Source organism: Leptodactylus fuscus, chromosome 1 (genome assembly GCF_031893055.1).
Source record: "Leptodactylus fuscus isolate aLepFus1 chromosome 1, aLepFus1.hap2, whole genome shotgun sequence".
NCBI lineage: Eukaryota > Metazoa > Chordata > Amphibia > Anura > Leptodactylidae > Leptodactylus > Leptodactylus fuscus.
In genome coordinates this window covers 313,104,514-313,131,221 of record NC_134265.1, presented here as the reverse complement: position 1 = coordinate 313,131,221, position 26,708 = coordinate 313,104,514, and the positions used below count along the sequence as shown (strand labels likewise).

At 43.5% G+C, this 26,708-nt stretch overlaps 2 protein-coding genes across 4 annotated transcripts in view; one reads left to right on the top strand and one right to left on the bottom strand.

Moving 5' to 3' along the window:
• Window positions 1-22,687, top strand: part of FIP1L1 (factor interacting with PAPOLA and CPSF1) — a 45,408-nt gene extending 22,721 nt beyond the window's left edge. For 2 of the 3 annotated variants that reach the window (XM_075259708.1, XM_075259690.1), the window contains 5 exons: window positions 482-536; window positions 3,816-3,871; window positions 10,583-10,808; window positions 18,102-18,257; window positions 22,334-22,687. In XM_075259708.1, coding sequence (XP_075115809.1) covers window positions 482-536; window positions 3,816-3,871; window positions 10,583-10,808; window positions 18,102-18,257; window positions 22,334-22,478 — 638 coding nt within the window. In that variant the 3' untranslated portion in view covers window positions 22,479-22,687. The remainder of the gene's footprint in view (window positions 1-481; window positions 537-3,815; window positions 3,872-10,582; window positions 10,809-18,101; window positions 18,258-22,333) is intronic. The other variant, XM_075259699.1, reaches the window with a different exon arrangement.
• The window catches only part of LNX1 (ligand of numb-protein X 1), a 303,671-nt gene that overhangs the window by 106,183 nt on the left and 170,780 nt on the right, over window positions 1-26,708 (bottom strand). The gene's annotated exons all lie outside the window — the stretch shown is intronic.

The following is a 26,708-nucleotide window of genomic DNA, read 5'->3' as shown; positions in this document are numbered from 1 at the left end:
TACAATAATATTGTTTGTTTTCCAATATACTTTCTATTTTTTAGATTTCTGCTTGCTGTCATTCATTCTGCTTACTCCCAGTGGATAAAATTCACTCCATGGTCATGTGATGGACACACAGGTGTATGGTTTGTTACCAGGCAGATGTCGGATTGCTATGCTGTGATTGTAACAAGCTGTGCACCTGTGTATCCATCACATGACCATGGACGGTGTATCACATGACCATGGACTGATTTTTTTTTTATCCACTGGGAGTAAAATATGAAACAAGCAGAGATCTAGAAAACTGAGGAATTGATACAGAAAGTGTATTGGACATTGGTTTCTCAATATTGGTCTGAAACTGGACAACCCCTTAAGGTAAAAAGTAGTCTCTTCTCCAAGGGGATAATACAAATTTTCCAATAGTACACTGACCAATGTGTGACACATATACATGGCAATTACTATATGGTAACTTGGTATCTCATCCTTTTAGGTTTCCCTCCTCCACATGGCGGACCACCACCATCTCTTATACCAACAATAGAAAGGTATGTTTTTAGGTGCATGAGTATAACTGTAGACAGCGCCAATATAGTTATGTCAGTAGGACTATCCAAGCTGTGTATGAGAAACTAGCACTACTGGTAGACAACCCTTACTGTTATGGAGATCTCACTGGTGCCATCTTGTGCAGATAGCTCCCTTAAGGTCAATGTCTTTTGGGGGTGTTTGTTCTCCTTGTGAAGGGTCTACTGTATCTGTTCTGCTGTATTCTATTTTCCTTAATGTATTGTAGCTAGAGCTTATTATCAGAGAAATATGGTAGTAATGTTTCCTTTCTGTAATGGAAATCCTCTCCATGCGCGACTTCCTGGAGAGCCTGCAAATGACTGGTATTCCACAGGAGCCAAAAGGAGGAGACAGATCTGCAAAGGGATGGGAGAGCGTGAGAGTCTGAGCCAAGGCAGAGGGTGTGTCTCAGACTATCTCAGACTCCTTATATACACTGTAGACTGTAGTCACAGATCACACACTGCACTGAGGGGATGTTCACATGGCAGAAAATTAAATGGAATTCGTCCGCAATAGTAAGCTGATGCAGTACATGGCCATTCTGTTGCAGCATCCCGCTGCTGGTTCGGCCCAGAAGAGTAAGCCTATTCTGCAGGGAGTCTCGAGCCACGGACACTGCAGCTGAATCAACAGCAGTGTCTGTGGCAAGATTGAGCAGGACGCTTCTTTTTTCCACATCCCGCTGGGAGGCAGATTCCGAATCGAAATCCGTCCCCCAAATCTGCGTCAAATTCCTCCATGTGAACACCTCCTATTAGAAATGAACTTAATAGCACCCAATAAATTACAGGTATTTTTGCCCTGTAGGTCCTGCCTTGCATATTTTTGAGTCCCTAACTAGACAGTTGCTTCATGTTCACACAATAAAGGGGCTGCTCAGACGTCTGTCTTGGCACCGAATGAAAACTGCTATGGCTTCAGTGCAAGAATTATTACTGAGAAGAGCCAGGCATGAGGCAGTACATTCTAGATACGTACAGCCTGCCGGACCGTGTGATTGTAACGTGCCAGGCCTTGGAGTGTTTGTGGACAGCTCTTGAGTTGTTCTTGTATCCGCTGTAAGGACTTTAGATACAAGAACCACATGGTTTTTTTTTTCTTGATTATTAGAATTAGTTGTGATTTGTACTTCGTATGACTTGTATTTGGCAAGACTTGGTGTAAGAGATATGGCAGGATATGTTACTCTAAGAGTAGGCAAATATCTTCTGAGCTAATTCTTTTGGTAAGCAGGTTGGTATGTGTGCATTTAGCTGAATACATATTGCTGCTTAAGCAAGCCACGTATTAATTATGGTGCCCAATATGCTATTTAGACTCTGTACTGTCAGGCGGGAGCCGACAAAGGGTGTGTTTCTGAGCTCTGACACTGGCTGCCTCTGATTGGAGCTCAGAATCGCACCCGATGCTTGACACCGCCCACCTGACATTATAGAGCTTAAATAGCACATCAGACACAGAAACTACCTGTGCTTGGTACTCAGGAATGGTGGGGGCTAGAACGAAAACCTCAACTGCACTAAAATTAATAGTGCAATAACAGATGCTGGTGGAGATGGTGAAAGGTCCTTTGTAACAGTTGACTAATGTGAAAGCAGATGTTATGTGTGAACTTCACATCTTACAATTCTTTGGAGAGTACATGTATATTGCATAAAGACCTGCCTGAGTACACACTTGATTTTTTTTCCTCCACTTTTTGCCTATATTTGCTGCTCTACATTTGCATGAAGGTGGTTTTGTGCATTAATAAGTAGTATCACAGTATCCCCTGCACTTTCATAAAATGTGGCTTATGGTAGCACAGCAGCGGTTTCTGGCTTCTGTCTTTTAAAGAGAACCTCCACTACTCCCCACTCTTTGCATCTTGTAATAAGCTCTGCTCCACTGATTCTGGAGCAGTTACATTTTTTTTCTACCCCCACCATTCTCGAGCACTAAGTCCTGTTAGTTTTGGTGCCATATAGGCTCTGTATGGTCATGTGGGTGGTGTCGGGTAGGAGCAGGCAAGGGGTGTATTTCAGATACTGTCCACCTCTGATTGGAGCTGTGAATCATGACCTCTTTCCTGCGCCTTCCTGACACCACCCATCTGACTGTTTTGGTGCCTGATGTGACTCTGTATTAACAGCACTGATTGCTCAAGAACGGTTGGGGTTAGAGAAAAAATTTCAACTGTGCCAGAATCATTGGAGCAGCGACAATTAACAAATGCTAAGAAAAGGAGCTTTTAGTTATTTATTTTTTAATTGTTTGTGCAAACCATGCCTTAAATGTGAGTTTTGGGTGTAAATGTATGTTGTTGTTTGTTTTTGTTTTTTTGTTTTAATAAAAAAAATATATAAATTTGTGTTACAAAGTTACGTGAAGTTGGGCATGGCTGTGAGCAACCTGTCAAGACAATCCATTTGTGTGTTTAGGAAATACATAAGGTTTAGGGGTGCACTTATTTTCCAAGGTGTGTAAACTCTGTCTTTCATAGGTTGCTACTGCTTATAATACAGTATTTTAGGCACATTTTGTTTCCTGTTTGTTGTTATATAAATATGTGGATGTAGACATAGACCTAAGTGATATATATGAACTCAGCACATGTTAAACTTTCATTTTTAGGAGATCCGATTGATATAACTTTCTGCATGGGTGTTAGCAGGCGTGTTTTATGAGTACTTATACATTGACACAAAATTGCATGAATGTGCCTGTGACAATACGTTTCTCATAAAATACATGGGCTTGGAGGATCAGTAAGGGCTTGTTCACATCTGCGCCTGGGACTCCATTATGCAGGTTTCCGTTTCCTGCACGAAACTGGACAGGAGACGTAAACCTGCAATCAGCTTCCAAGCCCATTCATTTGAATGGGTTTGAAAAGTGTCCGGCTGTGAGCACCCGTGAGCGTTTTATGCTCTCCGCAGCTAAACCTCTCTTTTTTTTAACCGAACACAAAGTTGGACATGCAGGACTTTGTGTCCGGTTTAAAAAAAAAACTTAAGCATAAAACGCTCACGGGCGCTAATGGCTGGACATGGTCTGACAGGTTTCCGTCTTTTGTCTGCAGAAGACGGAAACCTGATGACTGAGACCGATCGCTGGTGTGATCCCAGCGTAAGTTTTGTAATTTGCAATTTAAGTTTTATTCATGTTTACAGAATAACATTTTCAGGAAACCATTTTAATGTGAAATAGAACTCTAAATAAATAGTTACATCTAATTCTATATAAATATATTTCTCACTGCCTTCTGCTTTTAGTGGGCATTCTTCTGGATACGATGGTCGGTCCACACCAGCATTCCCATACGGTAGTGGTAAGTGTACATTTATTTTCAAGTAATTTGTTTCTTTAAAGAGGACCTTTCACCTCCTGGGGCACATGTGGTTTAATACACTGCTAGAAAGCCAACAGGGTGCTGAATTCAACACGCTATCGGCTTTCATGTTCTGTGCCCCCGGTGAAGAGCTATCGGTGCCAGTACCGTAGCTCTTCACTGTCAGAAGGGCGTTTATGACAGTCAGGAACGCCCTTACTCACAGCAGCGCCTATAGCGCTGTACTGTGAGAGCGGTGAAAAACGCCTCCCTTTCCTCTTGATATTACTCGTCCATAGACGAGTACTGGGGGGGGGGGACGTTCCTCACCATTCAGTGTCATGGCTTTGCCGGTAAGGAACGCCCCCTCTCACAGTACAGCGCTGTGATGTGCAGGGTTTCATAGAAGGGAATCTCTTAATAAAGTATATTGCAAAATGTATTAATGACACAAGTACTGCCAGAAAATACAATAAAACCCCACCAAAAGGACACTTCTTTGAAAAGATTAAAAAGCATGGTTGGAATTGCCATTCTAAAAAGGTTCCATAATAAATGGTGTATAAAATCAGTGGCGTAACTAGGAATGGCGGGGCCCCGTGGCGAACTTTTGACATGGGGCCCCCCGACACTGAAGATCTCGACCGAGTCCCTCCTACGCATTCCTGCACGCTCTATTATGACCAATAGTGGCCCCTGCACACAGTATTATGTCCCTTAGAGGCCCCTGCACACAGTATTATACCCAATAGTGGCCACTGCACACAGTATTATGCCCCATAGCGGCCACTGCACACAGTATTATGTCCCTTAGTGGCCCCTACAGGACTAAATACTGTCACGTCACCACTGACCGCTATACCAGGACAATTGTGGATAAAAAAATCTGGTCATGTGCATTACAATTTAGTAACTCCATGTGCCTCATATTAATAGCAGTTAACCCCATCATGTCCCTCACATTAACCCTTGTGTACCTCACATAAGAGTTACTGATAAGTGAGAGACATAGAGGTAATAATAAATTATCTTCATTACTACTACCCCCATATGTCTCACATATCAGTAACTCTTATGGTGAGGCACACAGAGGTTAATGTGAGGGACATGATAGGGTTAACTGCTATTAATATGAGGCACATGGAGTTACTAAAACACAAGTAATCACCCCAAATGCCTGATATTAATAAGTAACCCCGGTATGTACCTGATATTAATAAGTATAGTAACCCCAGTATGTACCTGTGTATCTTTAGTTTCATTTTCCTGAAGCAGCTTCTTCCTCTTCTTCTCTTGCAGGACGGCAGGAGCTCGGCAGGGATAAGCTCCGCCTCCTGGGCTCTCCTCAGCCCTCTCATTGGTGGGCAGAGGACAGGCAGAGAAAGGGAGGGGGGAGAGAGGGGGAGCGTCCTGAAGCACTGAGAGGAGCCAGACCTGCAGCTCCTGTGTGTCAGCCGTTGCTGCAGCTTCGGGGCCCCCTGTTAGTGGAAAGTATTCCACCAACAGGGGGCCCCCATCATTATACTCGGGAGTCCGAAAAGACCTCTGAGAATAATGATAGCAGCGGTAGCAGCTGTCATTGGGCCCCTGATGTCCCGGGCCCTGTAGCAGCTGCCTCTGCTGCTATGGTGGTAGTTATGCCACTGTATAAAATATATACCTATATTGTGCCTAAAAATGTCTGGGGTTAAATTATATTTCTACACTGAGCTAAACACCCGCTCCCAACCCCTGTCTACCTTCTCATGTACTTGTTTTACCAGAAATGTATATTTACCTAGATCATGTGACTGCCCCAGACATATTTTCTGATTTTACGGTGATATTCTGTTTCCCAGTTTCTGGAAATGGAACATCCCGTATAATCACCACCCCCACCCCATCATACTTAACTATCTTCCTGTCCAAATCTTCTGGGCACGGAACATCACTTCCTTTTGGGGCTCCGTCCCCTGCTTTTTTTTTTCTTTTTTTTTTTATACATCTTCTGGCCACCCACACACGCCTGCGCAATAGATCCGGAGGGCCAGCTACAGGAACTGATCTCTCATGCCCAGAAGATCTAGACAGTTAAGTATGATGGGGTGGGCTGAGTTAGTTAGTCAGGAAGGGCTAGCATTGGGCGGGCTAGCTAAGGAAAGAGGAGGGGATGTGAGAGGGGAGGTAGCGTCAGTCAGCTCTGAGTGCAGCGCAACGCATCTTGGTAGTTGTACGAAAAAATAACAGGAAGCTACCCATGTAAACAAATGCAGAAGATGCCAGAAACTCCCAGAGAAACCCAGAAATCACGTAAAACACTGCTAAAGGTATTTGAGGGCACTTATTAACCTATTAATAGTCCTATCTGACCTATTTTTATAACAATAAAAAAAAACTTTTTTTTTTTTCCCAGAAAACCATTTTAAGGTGATGATAGATCTCCTGTAGAGGTGTATGGGGGATGTGCAGAGGAAAATAATGGTGTCATGCATCATTGATGCTATATGGATAGAGATGATCCCTACTGAAAGCTTATGACCCAGCAGCTCTGCTGTACAAATACACATCCCGCCATGTGAATAGTTAAGGTTGCTGCTCGCTCCTGTCTTGCTGAAGCTCTTCTTCTTCACATTGGGTGCTGTGTATGATCACAAGCCCATCCCAGGCTCAAGAGGATATTGTTGAATGGAGGTCTGATTTCTATTACAGGAAGGGCAGAGCTTGGATCATTTCCATAGTATACTGCTACTAAAATAAAGATTCAGGAAATTGCCTTACTGCTTATGACCCTATACAGCTGATCGGTGGGGGTTTGGGTGTCAGTAGGGATAATGCAGTATGGTCTAATTGTATGTCATCGGGATTGGTCGGCCACTGACCAGTCTTTATGTAGCGCCCTTGTTACAGCACTACTAAATGTTTCAGGGAACGGACTCCTCGTATTTGAGCACAAAAGTTTCAATATGCGAGCAGATACCTAAACTGAAGCAAATCTATAAGATTGCCTTTTACATGTAGATCCCCAAAAGACACTACACATCTTGTTGACATCATGACAAGTCAAGGAAATTAGTGGGCCAGCAAATCCAGCTGCTGCTTGCTATTTCTGGCCGCTTTCCCTGTTTGGGGAATTTGACTATTGGCAGATGTCCGCTTATAGGATATTACACTTCTCCACTTTAACTCTGAAGTCACTGCTGCTTTTCTCTAGTTTACCAGATTGTTTCTATACTTGTAGGTATGAGTTATTGTATTTTTTGTCTTTTGTTTGCCAAAAATAGCAACATCTCAGATGAAGGACTTTTTATGTATCACTTCAGGCAGAACGCCCCATCCTTAGAGTATGGGATTATGAGGTGGAGAATAACACAAAACTGCAATCCATGCAACTGCAATCCATGCAACATAGCCATCAAAATGGACTGCGAAAGTTTCATTTGTCTGCAATGTGCCAGTGCAGACTTTTATGGGCCCTTGTACAACATATTTGCTCCTATGATGTAGCAAACGTATAGTATTTTTGACCAGCTGGCCTTAGTATGGGCACAGGTTATACCAATTGTAATTTTGAAGCACCCATATAGGATATAGACTGTGTAAGACTGGCTCATATAGGGAGGCGGATAATGAAACGAGTTATTAATGTAATAGCATTTCCATACGCCTTTAAATCTAGTTATTTACTTTAACTCTTTTTTTTTTTTTTTTTTTTCTTAATAGGTATATTAATACGTAGCTACGTAGCATGCACGGTGTAGCGGCAGGGCCTGTTAGGCATGGCGTACGTCTGCTGTAGAGTGAGAGTCTTAGCTAGTGATGGGCTGTGTACATCCTTAAATAGCAATGCACATGCTGTATATGAATAAGAGGAGCCTCTGCCAATCTCTACTCGTGTTATATAAACTTTAAGGTTTGGAGTTTGTCCACTTTAGGTTTATGGATTGTATTATCTGTACACTTCAGACTGGTAGACCTCTTCTGTCATGTCGAACTGTCTGCTGATTCTAGTCTCAGTGTGAATCCAATCTAATGGCCATGACATATAAAGCCCTGACGTGATGGGCAGACTAGTGTATAGTAACATATCACACAGATTACTAGTTACATGTTTAATAGCCCTTTTGGATGCTTTCCCAGTCATTGCTTGGCAGTGTTCCTTTTGAAATGATACCAGGTCACTTACTCGTCGGCTGGAGACTGTGCATGTGTGATAAGGATTAGCTGGTTTTGTTATAAAACCTTGTTCACACCTAGTATTGTGGGTGGGAAGCATGTTAATACCCACCAGAAATTCAGCATTTTAATATGTATTGTTAAAGAGGACATTTCACCACTTCCAGTGCTTTACATCCTTTAGTAGGCGCTTCTCTTTGAATGCTGGTGGAGTTGTAGTTTTTTTTCTCCAGCCCTCGCTGTTTCTGAGTAATCTGTGCTGTTAGTTTAGGCTTCTATTGTCAAGTGTGTGGTCTTGAGCCTCAGTAGGCAAGGGGGCGTAACTTAGAGCTCTCTGACGCTGCATAATAAGGGGTGGACAGTATTGGAGCTCAGAGTCACTCCCACTTGTCTTTTCTGTCCCACCCAATCGTCAATAGGATTGCGCTTTAAAGAGGACCTTTCACCACTCCAAGCCTGTGCAGCTTTCTGCCCCATGTTATAGGCGCTGCTGCACAGACTCTGGGGCACTTTGAATTATCTCCCTAGCCCCCCTCATTTTGGAGCTCTGAGCCCCGTTAATTCTGGCGCCCTGTATGTTAATTAAGCGCTTCACTGTCAGAAGGGCGTGTATGACAATGAAAAAAGCAGCTACGTCAGTCTAACACTGTCCAATTAGCAGTGGCCGAGCTGCTTCTGCTGCGTGATCTCGGGAGTTCTCGTGATATCAGACAGTCCTCTCTTCACAGGGCAGCACAGAAGACCCGGAGAAGCGATCCAGGCCGTGTATTGAAGTGGATGAAAGAGAACTTCACTGACATTGCTACAGGTAAGTAAAGAAACCCCTAAGCAATGAGCATAAGTGCCCAGTACACCCTGTGGTCCTAGGTCTAGCCCCTAGGCAACGAGCATTAACCCATAATAGCCTCTAGGCAGCTAGCATTAACCCCTCTATAGGGGGATACTGCTCGTTGCATAGGAGCTATAGAGGTTAATGCTCATTGTATAGGGGCTAGACCTAGGTCCACAGCGTGTACTGGGCACTTATGCTCATTGCTTAGGGGTTTCTTTACTTACCTGTAGCAGTGTCACTGACGTTCTCCTTCATCCACTTCAATACACGGCCTGGATCACTTCTGCATGTCTTCTGTGCAGCCCTGTGAAGAGAGGACTTTCCTGATCTCACCAGAACTCCCGAGATCACACAGCAGAAGCATCTCAAACACTGCTAATTGGACAGTGTTAGAAGGGCATTTCTGACAATGAAGAAAGCAGCTACGTCAGTCTGACAGTGAAGCCCTTAATTAATAGAGATGAGCGAGTACTGTTCGGATCAGCCGATCCGAACAGCACGCTCGCATAGAAATGAATGGACGTAGCCGGCACGCGGGGGGTTAAGCGGCCGCCCGCCGTCAAAGCAGAAGTACCAGGTGCATCCATTCATTTCTATGGTGCGTGCTGATTAGAAGAATGAGACCACAAGTGCCCCTGTGTTCTCCATGAATGGCCCAGTGGTCAGGGCTCATAGATCAGACATACGGTACTGTATATGCCTATCTTTTGGACAGGGGATTAATGTCTTCAATGGGAATACCTCTTTAAAAGGTTTATTCCAAGTTTTAAACTTCCTTGCCATCATCCTAGGTGGTGGGACTCTAATGGTGGGGATTCCTATGGGGGGTCTCTATGTGAATGGAGCTCACTACTGGGACCATGCACTGCCTTACTTATAGTGAGGGAGGTCCGTGTCACTTCATGCCCTCCACATTGCAGTTTTTGTGTGGCTGTAAAAGAAATCAACAAATGTTCCTAATATGCAAATTTAGTAATGTCTTTACTAATAAACTTATGTATAAGTCCCTAGGGTAGAAGGAAGGGAGTTTTGCACCTAACTGTATGGATAAGATACTTGTCTCCAGCCTTATATTTTGTGCCTGTGTGAATGGAGTCGTGGTCCTGTATGCTGCCACTGCATCTCTATGGGACTTAGTTAGTCAAACACTATACTCTGCTTTTCTTTGCATTTATCTTTATGGGGCTACCAGTGTGCATGTTTGCCCACCACTCCAATCATAATGGGGCACACAGGAGCCCTGTGTTTGTGATCATAGGGCCCATCTCCATAAATTAAGAACCTACAAAACAGGGTAAATGATTAGTTTAAACTTGGTACAACACCTTTAGGCATCATTCACATGTCCGAGTGTAGGGTCCAATGGTCCGTTCCCATGAAAATAGAACAGGTCCTGTCCTACTCCATTTCATTGGAAAAGAACAGATCGAAAGCCCCTATAGGGGTAAATACGTAACAGAATGCACTCGGAGTGCAAGTGTCATCTGGCAGCATGCTGCAAAGTTGGGTTGCACTTGGGTGCACACTCATCGTGTACATGGGGTCTTAAAGATATGCCGGTGTTAATGAAGGTCCTAGACTTCTGAATGGTGTTGTAGAACTCTGTGCATATGCTGCAGTCTTTTCTATTCACATTTACAGAACAGATTTGTGAATCCATCTGGCCTGCATCTTTGTCATTGACACCTTTGCAATGCTTATGTTGTTCTTCTTGTGTCTTCCTGCAGTATCATTCCCACACATGCCAGGTTCAGGAGGCCCATGGTCCAGTCTTGTAGAAACTTCCAAACCCTGGGACTACTATCCTCGAAGAGAGAAGGACCGAGATCGTGATAGAGACAGGGACCGTGACAGAGAGCGAGACAGGGACAGAGAACGCGATCGTCAGAGAGAGCGAGAGCGAGACCGAGAGAGAGATCGTGATCATAGTCCCAGCGTGGGAGCTTACAACAGGTGAGAAAAGCTTGTACTGACATGAGTGTGTGTGTGTCAGACAGGAGAGGACTTGTAACACCAGTTAGGACCTTTACAGATAATTCTTATCAGCAGGATATACACAGCTCAAAAAGATAATAGGAACACTGAAATAACACATCCTACATCTGAATGAATGAAATATTCTCATTTAATACTTTGTTCTGTAAAAAGCTGAATGTGATGACAACAAAATCACACAAAAATCATTAATTGAAATCAAATTTATTAACCAATGGAGGCCTGGATTTGGAGTCACCCCCATAATTAAAGGGGAAAAACACACTACAGGCTGATCCAACTTTCATGTAATGTCCTTAAAACATCTCGAAATGAGCCTCAGTAGTGTGTGTGGCCTCCACATGCCTGTATGACCTCTGTACAATGCCTGGGCATGCTCCTGATGAGAATGGTCTCCTCCCTGACCTGGACTAAAGCATCTAAAAATTCAGTATAACCTGTCATGAATTCTATCTATGCTATTTCTATACTGAGTAGTCAAAGGAGGAGGTCCTAGTGTCTGACAGTTTTCCCCTGTATGACGTTTTGCACAAAGCTAGAGGTTAGTGAGTAAATGGAACCGCCCACTGGACTCCTAAGCATAGAAAGAGCAGGAAATCAAATTATTAAATTACACTGAATCTGTTCACACAAAGCTATATATCAGAGAGAGAGAGAAGGTACTGGTAGCTTTATTTTTTTTTGGTGCAGAGCTTTCTAGGGTTTTTTGACACAATGCCAAGAGTTGCTTTAAAAGGCATTGGAAATTAGATCTAATTCATCTTTATTCTAAACTCACTCTTAACTTTAGTACCAAATAAACTCTGCAGAAAGAAGGAACACATAATACAGTTTTTTTGGGGGTTTTTGTTTTTTTTATTTAGCATATTGTGGCGTCAGTCTTGCACATAATCACACACTAACCTTACCAAACCCAACCACGGTGTACAGCACACTTCTACATCCTCGTCCCTGGGATTACAACAAACAGTCTGCCTCATCTCCAATAGGATTGTGCTGTACACATTACATTAATGCCCCATACTCAGCACAATCCGCCTAGTCAAGAGACAGGACTCTGTGTCACAGTCTCTATGATGATGAAATCCCTTCTTTCCTCAGCTCTACAGTCTCATACTGTAGGTAGTGTGGACAGTGTGCAATCTGTAATGCTAGGAGTCCTGCCTCCTTACTACATTGGGACTGGGATATCCAGCCAGTGTACAGACAGGATTTTCCCTTCTCCATTGCCCCATGTGCTCCGTTATGGGGCCTAAGTGGAGACCTGGGGAATAAAAGTTTTGGATGCCTCAATCCAAGTGACTTACCCTGTCTTGATCTTATAAGAGTATATCAATATGGAAAACGTTGTATAAAGCTCATACCACACCCCATGACTATATACCTGGCACCTACCTAGTGTCATGAGTACAGTCATGTGATGCTTCCTCATCATTTGCCCAAGAGGATCATGGTGTGAAATCCAACATTCCTGATCCTTTGGGTTGGACTGTGGGTTTAGCTGGACAGTTTTAACATTTTTCACGCTACAATAAGACATGGTGTAGCCCTGCTTAATACATTCTATTATATTTTAGTTGTAATGTTGTTTACATAAGAGGTGAAACCCTTTAACACAGAAGTTGAACTCTTTGTTACTATATTGAATGTCAGTATTTGGAGAGAAAGGAGTACGGTAACATGCCTGATCCTTTGGCTGCTGATCTGCAAACACTAAGCGGCCACCCCTCCCCCGTTTCTAGCTGTCGGAGGTGTTCACATGGTAGTCATTAACCTGACTGCCGCCTGCACATCGCCTTGTAGGAGCGCTAGGAGTCAGTGTTGCTTTGGGGCAGACTTTCGGGTTGTTGACAGTGTTTATTTCTGCAAAGTGTCTGCCCTCCCCTTGCGCCAACCCAATAGTTTGCGGTTTCAGGTAAATACTGAGAACCAATGTGCAGATCGGGCTCCAGCGACTAGAACATTTTTGTTTTTCTCTGCAGTTGCTGTGTTATGGTCCTGTAAATGGCGTGTGTCTTGTGTTACAAATTACAGGCTGAATGTTTTGGAGTTTCGGAGCCTTCTCCACATATGTTGAACAGACACCCTGATTCCGTTCCAAAATGTAAAGGAACGTTACTGCTTAACCCATTCAGGGGTGCACGTTTTCTATTCCCTATGCTCAGATCTCAAGGAGTTAACCATCACTGGCTTAATAGCTTCCAGACAAAGCCAGGTCTCTGCTGCAGCCAGCTATGAAAACACTGAGGCTTCTAGCGGGAGGCCGCCACTTCCCCCCCCCCCCCCTTTCTCCTATGTTTAAATAGTCCGCTCTCCCTAGCCCTGCCATATGGCTGCTCCTGAGCAAACCAGCCCTTGTCGTGATTAAAGACGGCCATGAAGTTGTGGCCAGAGGAACTTCAGTTTGGTCTTGGTCACCGTTCAGCTGTATGCTAGTTTCTTGAATTGCATGTATGGATTTTCCACATCAATGGCTTTATTTTGAGAGCAGAATTAAGAGGGTTTTTTTTCTTACTGTAAACAACACTCTTGTAGCTTATTTTCTAGTTTTGGCTATAAAATGTCCTGGATATGGTTGTATAGGTGCATATTACACTATAGCAGGGATCCTCATTGTCTTGCATTTACGTCCTGCTTAGTACAGTGGGTTTCTGGTGGGGTCAAGTATGACTACTGGCAGTAACAAATGCTTATGAAAGTCATATACCACCAACAAAATGGCCTCTAAACCTCCTGTATATTTACTGTTATAGGGGCAGTTAGTTGCAGTGTCAAAAAAAACCCAACCCAACTTTCATTTCCTATGCAGATGAGCTGTTTGGTGCACGCAGGGTGAGGCCACATTTTCTGAAGCACCCATTATTTTCTTATGGTTTTCACACCTTGCCACCTCTTTGTTAGGGGTTGGCGGCACAGACTATAGTGGTTGTTTTGGCAGATGTAGCCACCCCCCTGGGTGCAGCCAACAGATCATTTGCATGTAGTTGTATGTTCACGGTCACTAACCACCCCCCTATAACCGTGGTTTAGGAGTGACTTTGGTGGTGGCCGACCTCCATACAGCGCCGCACCTCCCATGAGGTGACCTGAAGCGAGCGCTTCAGGCGGCGCTATGTCAGGACCCCAGGGAGGGCGGCATTTTTGATTATCTAAGCCAGTCCAGGACAAGCAGTCCTGGACTGGCTTTGCACCGAGCGGTGGTTTGGGGAGGCCACTGAAGCAGCGCTGCTCCAGCAGCCTCCCCTCACGCTCAGGCAGAGAGCAGGTCTTCTCCGTGCCTGCTCTCGGCCTGCTCTCGGCACTAAGCCCTGCCCCCTTCGCTCCGCCACGCCCCCTTCGCTCTGCCTCGCCCCTACGCTCCACCCCCTCCTCCGGGGGGGGGGGGGGCGGCTTTCTGTAGTTCGCCTCGGGCGGCGAAAGGGGTAGGTTCACCCCTGCCTCCATATATTGATGAGCAATTTGTTTTTCCTTTGGGAGCAGAGAATTCATTCACGTAAAGTAATATCACCTTGTATTTGATGTCTGTGGAGTCTTGAATGTATTGGACTATATTCCAGTTCCCTTCTTCCCATGTTGGGCTTTATTCAGACTTCACATGTCCATGATTTTCATCCATGTGTGGTTAGTGTTATCCACAGACAAGGATGTAAAACTGACATGACCTTCCCCCAATCTTCTCTTTCAGTATGGGGTCCCCTGGCTGGTGCAGGAAAAGAGCAGCTTGAATGACTGCAGTGGCCAAATGCTGCTCTCGGTGGTCACCTGTTGGATATTGGTGACATCGCTGTTTCCCAATAAGGCTTCAATTCCAAAGCCGGTCTGGTGATAGAAGAGTACAGTTTTTTTTTTTTTTTTTTTTTTTTTTGGGGGGGGGGGGGGGGGGTGTTTCTTTTTTTTTATTATAGCCCAGCTCCAGCTACCCTTTGTGTTTCCCTTTGGTGTATATAACGTACATGGTTCGTGTTGGGTTCAGCTTAAGTTCCCTGATTTTGACTAAGAGCTATGGCAGACGCACAAGACTTGTTAGTCACTATGTTGTGGTGTTGTGCGCTCCTCTGACGTGGCTAACCAGTACATGTGGCCTGTGCCAGAACGCTCTGATGTAGTGCGGTGAGACAGCTTTACGTAATGAATTGATTCATATCAAGAGCCAAATTTGTGCGAACTGCAGGAGTCAAAATAGAGTGAGAATTTTATTCTTCATCTCCAAGTCTTTACGGCTGTGAATTGTATCTACCCTGTAGGCAGTAATGCAATTTCCAGGATGTGACAGGTTTAGGAAGATTCAGTACAAGATGTTCATCATTGGCAGTAGGCTCAGCCTTGTCAGGATGGACGCCAGAGGTTTCATGTGTAATTACCAGTCATCGGAGGAGATGGAGACGTGTCTGATCATTTCATCACCAGCCATCACCGCTTTGTATTCACAAGGACGATGAAAAGTTTTTGTTTCTAGATAAATTCAACTTATGCCCAGAGTTGATGCCTTCTCATCTATACAGCGCCCCTAAAATCCTTAAAGGGATTCTATCATTAAAATGCAGTTTTTTTTTCTGTGTACCACTTCGGAATAGCCTTAAGAAAGGTTATTCTTCTCCTATCTTTAGATGATTTCTCCGCGCCACCGTTTGGTATAAATCCCGGTTTTCGTCGATATTCAAATGAGTTGTCTCGCAACACTGGAGGCGGGACCCAGCGCTCAAACAGCACTGGGGGCGTCCCCAATGCTGCGAGAGAACTCTCTCCAGCACCGCCTCCATCTTCTTCAGGAACAGCCTCTCTTGGCATCTTCTTCCGGCGCAGGCTTCAAACTTCTAGGCCTAGGGCAAAGCCGACTGCGTATGCCCACAGGCCACAAGAAAATGGCCGCTTACACAGTATTCTGTATAGTATTCATGTGGCCCTTGATGGGCAATGCTATGACGTTAAGACGTTTCCTTTTTTTTTTTTTTTTGACCGGTCTCTGTGCTGCTGGCACCAGTTGTATGCCACATTGGCGTATCAGACCATGTAAGGCCGGCCTTCTGTGAATTAAGTCATGATTTATTAATACTTATTATTCCAGTAAGATGGAAAGCTGTTATCTCTTCCTGAACTCATTTGGCACAATTTAGGACTCTTTATCTTTAATAGTAAGAACGTCAGAAGATCAAGGGAATGCTACTGGAGAAGCAAAATACCCTCTCTGATCACATCTGGACCATATCTCTTGTGATACCATCTCATGGCAGTCAGTGGGATCTGTGTATGCAGTCTGGGGTTTGTTGGTGTACTGAACTGTTCTGTGAAACATGTATTAACCCCTTCCCGACATTCGACATATTATTATTGTGGATACAGGGTATTTAAATATGGCGTTCACCATAGCCATTGGGTCTTTGCTGTATTATACAGCAAAGACCCTGCTCTAATGCCCGTGATCAGTGCCTGCACTGAGCACAGCCACTGCGGTCCTGTCGGTGCATAGGGAGGTTAACTGGTCCCCAAAATGGAGTCTCGGACCAGCTATCCGTTCCAATAACAGACTATAAAAAAAAGTTACAAGGTGACTCTCAAAGAAACAATTTATTTTTTTTGGCAAAGATTTGGATTTTTTCTAAGGGGTTAAAATGTAAATTAAACTATATAAATATAGCAACCCCCGAATCGTACTGGTGAAATGTCATTTTGACTACACAGTGAATGCCGTAAAAAAGAAGCCTGTAAGAAAGTTGCAGAAATGAAATTTCTGAATTTTTTTTTTCCTGCTTCCCAGTACATTGTACGGAATATTAAATTGTACCATTATGCAGAACAATTTATCCCACGAACATTAAGCCCCCGTATGGCTCTGTGAACAGAAAAAAAAAAAAAAAAGTGTTTGAAAGGTGGTGATTGAAAAACTAAAATTTAAAAATGCCTGCAGCGGGAAGGGGTTAATACCTTGAGAAATCTGACTCCTATAAAGCAAGGCTACTAAATCCATAACTCTATGAAGAGACATTTGATTATTGGTCAGGAAAATGGCACATAACCCTTCGGCTCTTTTCTGGAAAGCTGCGTCACATTTGCAAATACTGTAATACTTTAAGTCAGGGGTCCTCAATCTGCGGCCCGGGGGCCACATGCGGCCCGCCAAGCACTTCTGTCTGGCCTGCAGACAACGTCAGCAGGCGTGCATTTATAATGAAGCTCCAGGAGAGATCGGGCCAGGCCATGGAGTGCACGTCACTTTACCTATTGGAGGGCACCGCTCCTGATGTCTGTGCGACCTGCGCTGCTTCCGGTGTCCTCCTGCCACATTGCTTGTATGCGATGTAAAGAGGATACAGGAGGCACCGCTCCTTATGTCTGCGTGGCCTGATCTGCCTCCGGTATCCTCGCATACAAGCGATGTGGCAGGAGGACACAGGCGGACACCGGAGGCAGAGCAGGTCGCACAGACATCAGGAGCGGTGCCCTCCAATAGGTAAAGTGAAGCGCGCTGTCTCCATGGCCTAGCCCAATATAGTCAACTGTGCCCCTCCGTCACTTCGTCAGTCAGGTCACCCTAGCAACATGACCTGACCTGACGCAGCCCAAATTACAGTAAGTAAAGGTTTGTAAAGGTGACCACCAGTGTCCGCCTGTGGCCTGTCTGCAGGGAAACCATTTTTTTTTCTTTAAGGCGGACACAAAGTCCTGCATGTTTGACTTTGTGTCCAGCTAAAAAAAAAAAAAAAAAACGGTTTCCCCACAGACACGGATGGTCACCTTTACAAACCCATTCAATTGAATGGGTTTTAAAGGTGACTTCCGGGTTTCCGTCCCCTGTCCAGTTTCGCTGGGACTGAAAATGGAAACCCGACGGACTGCAGATACCAGACACCGAGTACAAGTATGAACGCCCCCTGTGGTGTTATTTATCTTATTTTATAAATATTGTAAGGTTAGACACTTCTAAACCACGCTGATATTGTCATATTTTTCTGTTCTCTACGGCGCTTACTGCTCATACATATGTCACGAATGCTGTGCACTTTAATTTTGCTGCAAATGTAGACAGAAAAGTGTCAGACTTCTATTGATAAGCATGCCACTTTGTATGTTTTTATTATTTTGTGTCCCCCTCCTGCTTGCGTAAACATGGTTTTACATACAGCATTAATTGGGGGGGGAAAAATCTCCCATTTCTTTTGAATTTTCCACAAAACTTCATCATTTTTTCCACAGTGCATTTTGCAATGTTTTAGTATGGCCTTGGCTTATTGTGTGCGTTTTCTTTCTCCCCAGTGAAGAGGAGCGATACAGGTACAAAGAGTATTCTGAGAGGACAGAGAGGAGCTACGACCGGCACAGGGAGAGGATCAGCAGAGAGAAGGAAGAGCGACACAGAGAGAGGAGGCATCGAGAAAAGGAAGAGTCCTCACGGCATAAGTCATCAAGAAGGTAATATCAATGAAATGTGTAGAAACCTAAAACATACTTGGCAAGGTCAAGATAAATGTAATAATCTTGCCTAAGGTAGCTTTTATGGCATTCCGTGGCAAGTGCTTTACCAAATTTGCCTCCCAGGATTTTTCTTTACAGGAATATCTGAGATTTTTGCTTACAATGCTGCAGTGGTGACAACATGGCCGCAATGATGAGACACCTCTTGGGTCATAGATTGACTGCGGCGGTCATGTGATGTCATCGCTGCAGCCATGTAAACAAACACCATCTGGGCAGAGCAGAGCTGCTAAGGAATTAACCATGTAAGTAATGGATGTTTTGGTTCTTTTATCGTATGTGGTTCTGTCTTGGGCTCCCTCTTCAAGAACTGATGCAAAACTTGGCTTTTACACCAGTTTTTTGCCCATCCATTTTCCCCCTACGATAGGTATGGGATTTTTATTCTCTCTCAATTTCTTGATTGACAGTAATTTTGCAATAATAATAATAATAATGGACACAAATTTTGCAACGTGTCTACAATGTCAGGGATGGACCTTGTCTGTTTGAGTTGTCCTATAGTCCCTGGTATCACTTATGTACTGAGACAAACCTAACAATAAGTCATGTCATGCCGTCAGGCATTCGGTCACAGATTTTTCTTTTTTGAGTAAAATATCTTTCCAAATCGGAGCACGATTCCCATTTGTCCTCATACATCCTAGTTTTCCTACTTCTGCATAGAGTACTCCGGGGCACGTCATCGGCCAGCTCTTTACAGCAAGTTTCTTTCCACCTGGGGTTTAGTTTCACGTGCTATTCTGTAGGATGTAAGAATAGTTCCTTTATGTTCCCAGTCATTTTTTGATTAATGGCTCGGGTTTGTTATAAGAGCTCTAACTGGTATAATAAACATTGAAAATATACAATTAGAGAATTATGTGGAATTTGTTCCTTACTGAATAGAACTTCCTTTGATGCGTATTTGGATATTTAATAAGATTTTTTTTTTTGTCCTATTTCTTCTTAATAGAATCTTTAGAGGTTTTCCCATGAGTATAAACTAATGTAGATCATTAAGGGTCAGTTCACACGTGAAAACCGCCTAGCTTATTTGTGCGAGGTAAAAAACCTCGAGGAGTTTTTTTGACGCTGTTTTTTGCATTCCACGCGGTTTTTGACGAGGTTTTTGACGCGGTTTTCGCTAGCGGTTTTCGCTAGGTTTTTTTTTTCCTATATGTGCTATAGAAACTGCAGGCGAAAACCGCGCGTTTTTTTTGCAAAAAACCGCGCGGTTTTGTGTGCAAAAAACCGCGCGGTTTTTTACCGCGCGGTTTTCACCTCCCATTCACTTCTATGCAATTCTTCAGGCGTTTTCCGCCTGAAGAAAGGTCATGTCGCTTCTTCAGGCGGAAAACGCTAGGAGGAAAAAAAAAGCTAGTGGTCTACATAGACCACCATGTTAAAGGAGAGGTTTTTGAAGCGAATTCCGCTGTCAAAAACCTCCCCTTTGCCCACGTGTGAACTAGCCCTAAGAATCAAAATTTTTGCGAATACAAATAATTGCAAATTTTTATTTTTTTTTTGGTGACAATCTCTTGTCTTGATCGGTTGCCATTGAATGCAGGAACTGACTATGGTCTGGCACTTGAGAGAGACCTAGTCATGATTCCTTATTGTGAACAGATTATCTGGCAGGGACCCTACATGTAAGACGACCAGGCACAATAAGGAAGTAATGGCTAGGTTTCTGACAAATTCCAAATCGTAGAAAGTTCCTGTATTCATTGTTGAATCCATTAATAATCTATCGAAGATAGCAGACTAGCACCACTAAGGGCGGATTCGCACCTGCACCCATCTCCGCTTTGTGGGTTTCCGTCTTCTGCCTGAGAAACTGGACAGGAGACGGAAACACACTGTCAGTATCTGTCAGTATCCACCCGTGAGCGTCTTCTGGTCTCCGCAGCGAAACCTTTTTTTTTTTTTTTTTTAACCAGACACAAAGTCCTGCATGTCCGACTTTGTGTCCAGTTAAAAAAACAGTTTCACCATGGAGAAGCAGAAGACAAGACGCACTTTTTGCAAACCTATTCAAGTGATTGGGTTTGAAAACTGACTGCCACTTTCCGTCTCCAGTCCAGTTTCTCGGGCAGAAAACGGAAACCTGCAAAGTGGAGACTGGGCGCAGGTGTGAACCTGCCCTAAGGTGTATGCTAGTGTTTGAGTCACAGTATGAGACACTCCATCCCCCATTACCCTTAAAATCGGTGGAGAGAAAAGTCCTGCAAGGAGGAATTTTCCCTCCATTTTTTGCAAAAACCAGCTGACCCCATTATACTCTGTGGTCCGTGGGTTTCCATATGTAGTGACTTTTGAAGCAGATAGGCTTTCCATTCTTTGCGGACTCAATAGATGGAAACCTGAATACTAGTGTGAACCTAGCGTTAGATGGTTAGAGAAAATGGTTAGTGTGGAAGTATGGTTATTTTCATGGGGAAAAACCCTTTAACCCCTTAGCGACCCTTGACGTAACTGTACGTCATGGGTCGCATGGGGATGTATGGAGCGAGCTCACACGCTGAGCTCGCTCCATACACGGCAGATGCCGGCTGTATAATACAGCCAGGACCTGCCAATAACAGCAGCGGTCGGTGCCCGAGCTGATCGCTGCTGTTAACCCTTTACACACTGCGGTCAAACGCGACCGCAGCGTGTAAACAGCGCAGGCGGCATGGGCGCCGCCATGTTTCCCCGATCGCCGCCCTCCTGAACGTCACATGAGGGCGGTGATTGGTTGCTATGACAGCCGGAAGCCTATTGAAGGCTTCCAGGCTTGTCTCTGCACTAGATCTATTAGACGATGCCAGAGGCCAGAGGCATCGTCGAATAGAAGTGCTGCGATTTTCCTATTCACTGCAATACTGTAGTATTGCAGTGAATAGTATGAGCGATCAGACCCCCTAGGTTTCAAGGTACCTAAGGGGTCTGATCATAAATGTAACAGAAGAAAAAAAAAAGTTTTTAAAAGTATTAAAAAAATAAAAAAAATATAAAAGTTCAAATCACCCCCCTTTCCCTAGATCAGCTATAAAAGTAATTAAAGAACATTAAACATATTAGGTATCCCCGCGCTCCAAAATGCCCGAACTATTAGAATATTAAAACATTTATCCCGTACTGCGAACGGCGTAGCGGCAAAAAAAATAAAAACAGCCAAAAAGCGTTTTTTTCAACACTTTGCCTCCTATAAAAAATTGAATAAAAAGTGATCAAACCATCAGATCTTTCCCCAAATGGTATCAATAGAAACGTCATCTTGTCCCGCATAAAAAGACACCACAACCAGCTCCATACATGGAAATATGAAAAAGTTACAGGTGTTAGAACATGATGACACAAAATTTTTTTTCTATTTTGCAAAGTTTATCATTTTTTTTAAAAGTATCAAAACATTTCAAATACTATATAAATTTGGTATCACCGCGTTCGTACTGACACGTAGAACACAGGTAACATGTCATTTGTACCAAACAGTGAACGCTGTAAAAATTAAACCCATAAGAAAATGGCGCAAATGCATTTTTTCTCCAATTGCACCTCATTCTGAATTTTTTTCCAGCTTCCCAGTACATTGCACAGCATATTGAATGGTGCCATTACAAAGTACAATTTGTCCCGCAAACAATAAGCCATCATGTGACTGTGAACTGAAAAATGAAAAAGTTATGGCTCTTGAAATGTGAGGAGGGAAAAACGAAAATGCGAAACCAAAAAATGGCCTGGTCCTTAAGGGGTTAATACACAATTTATTTTTTGACCTATAAAATGTTATAGACCATACATAGATTGTCTGTTGACCAACCGTGAGCATCTGTGGGAGTTTTTCCACAGCGGATTTGTTGCAGAAAGTTATTCAACAGTCATTCATTTGGATGGGATCTACAGATACTCACACACATGATGTAGAAACAACTTGGTGATCATCTGTTCATACAGTAATCATTTGCTGCTCCTCAGTTACCTTTTACGATTATCCCCCAATCTATGACTCCCATAACCACGGTGTACTTCTGTGCTTCTTTACCCAGCAGCAGCAGGCGCCGCCACGATAGTGAAGAAGGTGACAGTCATAGAAGACATAAACACAAAAAATCCAAACGGAGCAAAGAAGGCAAAGACACGGGAAGTGAGCCTGCCCCAGAGCCAGAGAACGTCGAGGCGTCCGCCGACTAAACCTGCTAAACACAAGCCCAGTGTAAAACTACTATTCATTTTACCAAAAGTGATTCACAAGACACAATGTCAACGTTAGAATTACAAGTATTTTCTTCAGGGTATTACAAATCGAAATCTTAACATTTGTGTGTTAGCATGACATGGTTCACAGTTTCTTTTGTATTTTTCTGCTTTCTGGGGATAATAAATTGATTTTTTTTTCATAATTTGTTGATGGTGGTCATGTAATGTGTGTGTATGTGTATAGAGATATGCCGGCTAGCCATAACTATAGGAGAAGTGCTGAACGTTTATTATATTAGGGCAATAACAATTGTCAAGGTGTGAAATATATAAGGCAATAAGCCCAGGGCTGAAGTATTGGAAGCAAGAAAACTGAGCAAGCTTACGGTAAGTATCAGACTGGTTTTGACAGGGAACAATGGCTAGATCTCTGGGTCAGAGCATCTCCAAAATGGTGGGCCTTGAGTGTAACTATCTATCAGAAGTTGTCCAATGAAGCAAAGCTATCTCATTGCTGCAGTTTCATTTAATGGGATACTCTTACAACTAAGGAATTAAAAAGGATCTGCCGCCTGACATCCTTGGCACCTTGAGGCATTTTTGTTCTCTGCCCCAGGGACTTGAGGATTTGGAGCCGGTCATATGTTAAGGAGGTCTTACTTTTTTACCTTGCTTCAGGATCTGCAGGGAAATTAGACAAGTCCCATGTGTTGAGAAATGCTGGAATATACAATGAAGTCTAAGGTTGGGTTAAACACTATCGATATTTAATGTCCATAGGTCTCATCTGTCACAAGTTATTAAAACACAAGTGCAGACACAGCCTCCTCCATCGGGAATCATTTTTTTTGGCTATCATGGTACTACATTATTTCTCTATACTTGCCTGAGATGAATAGCAACTGTGCATCTAGCCTTTCCGCCTAATACACTGTGTTCTATAGAATACGTAGCTGTAGGGCCCTTATATAGATGTGACGTAATGCACAGAACCCATCTCCTTAATCTATCCATAAATCTTATAAGCAGTCAAATGGTAATGTAATGGCATGCCAAAAGTATAGGCAAGGAAATAGTGTTTCTTTCACTGTCTTAACACAGACTTGCAGAACGGTGGTAATAAAGCTGCTGTAATGTCAGCACTGGTGGTAATGCTTCCATGTACAGTAACGTTCTGGAAACCCTAACTTATTTTACTGTGTGCATGATGAGAAACATAACATTCTTGGACTTACAGGGATTAACAAATTTCTCTTTAATATGTTTTGGGTCCTATTCGATGACCCCACAATTGACCCGAAATTTGTAATTCACAAATAACTGCAAGAATTTTGTAGCTAAGGGCAGGTTCACATCTGCGCCCCGGGTCTCCGTTATGCAGGTTTCCATTTCCTGCCCAAAACTGGTCAGGAGGCAGAAACCTGCAGTCATTTTTCAAACTCATTCATTTTAATGGGTTTGGAAAGTGTCCGGCCATGAGCGCCGGTGAGCGTTTTGTGCTCTCCACGATGAAACGTTTTTTTTTTTTTAACTGGACACAGTCTGACATGCAGGACTTTGTGTCCGGTTAAAAAAAACTTTCACCGTGGAAAGCACAAAACGCTCACCGGTGCTCGCGGCCGGACATGGTCTTACAGGTTTCAGTCTTCTATCTGCAGAAGACAGAAACCTGAAAACGGAAATCAAGCGCTGGTGTGAACCCAGCGTCAGTGGTTAGTGTTGTCGCCTTACAGTACTGGGTTTGAGTACAGTCAAGGAGTTTGTATGATATTGTATTTGCATTGATTCACCAATATTCCTCAGCACAATCGAGGCATGATCAAAGTTTGTTCATCTCAAGGGAAATTTGCTCACCTCTTCAAGTTCCGGAAAAAAAAATCAATTTTTCTCATCATGCACAAACTGAAATTACGTCCAGTTCTGCCTCTGAAACCATGACTGATTCTGGCCGACATTGGCCTCCCACTGTCTTCAATAAAAGGCAGCGATCTCAGCAGGACACTGACAGTAAAATCAGGATCCTGCTTGATCTTGTCATGGATTCTGTGGCTTGAGATTCCCTGCTGATTCATCTAGGCCTAATCGTCAGTGGAAATCCACGACTGGATGCCGATGTCCTGCTCAACTGTGGCCAATACAGTATGAACATACGCTTAGCCTGCTGGTTTGCTGCCTAAGGTCCTGAGATCCTACTGACTGCCTCTAATCTGTAAATTGATGGCTGCCATTTTGAGCAATTTGTGTAGAACAAATCCCAAAAGTTTCTCATTTCCTGATTTCTTTTGATAAATTGGTAACATTCAGTTTGTGCTAAATCAACTTTTTTTTTTTTTTTTTTGCTGTGGACATTTAGATTTATACACGGCAATATAGGCTAAAATAACGTTTTATTATTCAACCATCTACAATACCAACTTTATATTTTGCTGCTGTGTAATAGAAGTGAAATATAAAAACAGCCCCTAGACATATGAAGGGATTGTGTCCTGGGGCACTGACAGTGGGCCGGTGAGACTATGTAACGTAAGCTAAGCACACGTCTTCCCTCTTACTTGTTTCTTGAGGTTACATGACTTAGGCTATATAAAATATAACATGAAAGAACCCGAGAACTCTTAAATGGAAAGATTAAAAAGCTTGGCTGAAATTCACTGAAGTATTTTTTTCCCATGTTTAAGCCCTCATAATACGAGGCAGTCACTTCACAGACTACACAGCAGATTTGGGGACATTCTGTACTGGAAATTTTGCATCACTTGTGAAGTGAACCCAGAGCCATATGTGCACCATACAGAAATTATTGCTTCACAGTTCAGGAAGGTTTTTTTTTTTTTTTTTTTCTTTAAACTTTCACTATAGCAACCCCCTTTAAGGAACTCTCTAAGGCGTGTGCTTTATAACTAGGATTGAAAGGGTAACTAAACTTTTGGACAACTTTTTAGCTCTAATCTCACTAAAATTTGTCCTGAGCAGTGACATAAATACCAGGGTGGCAGCTACCATAGGGCCTGGTGGGCCCCTGATGGTCTTATTGGGCCTGTAAACCCAATAAACACTGTTATTATACTCTGGGGCCTTTTCAGACCCTGGAGTGTAATGATTGGAGGGCCAGGGGAGGTGAGGGAACATACAAAACACTGTTACTTACCTCTCCTGCCCTCTAGCTTCCTCCAGGCATCTTCTCGCCTATTTGGTGGCATCACAGGGGCCATGCCGGCATCATTGTGTCATGACACCAGCCTTGTCTCACGTGATATTTGTTCCAACATTGAAGAAGGCCAAAAGCAGCGGGGATTGTGCCGGAGCCAGGGAGAGAGAAGTAATATTGGTTTTTATGTTTGTATCCTCCCCTGGGCCTCCAATCATTATTCAGACCCCAGAGTATAATAATTGTTAATGGGTGGTCCACTATGGGTTATAATATTATGTGTAGGGGTCACTATGGGACATAATATTGTGTGTAGAGGCCACCATTGGGCATAATACTGTGTGAAGGGGCCACTATGGGCCATTATACTGTCTGGAGGCCACTTTAGGACATTGTAGTGTGTGTATATGGGGTGTTATATTATGACATTGCACGTGCTTTCCTAACACAGGACTGCTGCAGCACATCTTTATTTCTAACACACATCTGCTGTATAGCCTTGATTTCTTACACATGTAGGTGGGTGGGTGCAGTAGTGCTGTAAACAGTATGAAAGGGTGTGGTGTAGTAGCATAGGGATCACTGTATTATACCACACAACAAAGCAGTTTACTGATGATATTGGCATTTTAATTTTTTTTCCCCACTACAGCATTAGTGCACAGTTCAGCGGCCGTTATCTCTGATGGTATGGGGTGGCATTAGTGCCTATGCCATGGGCAGCTTACACATCTTTGAAGGGCACTAACCATGCAGAGCAGTATATAGAGCTTTTAGAACATATGCTCCCCTTCACACAATTCACTTTCAGGAAAGGCCTTGCATATTGAGCGAGACAATGCTATACCACATACTGGCTCCATCACACCAGCATGGCTTCACAGTACAGTCCGGATGCTGACCTGGCCTGCCTACAGTCCCGATCTTACGCCAATAGAAAACGTTTGGCGCATTATGAAACAAAACAAATTTGGCAAAAAAGACCCAGGACCGTTGACCAGCTAGAATAAAACATCAGACAAGAATAGGACAACATTCCTCTCCCAAAGCATCAGCCTTTGGCCTCATCACTTCCC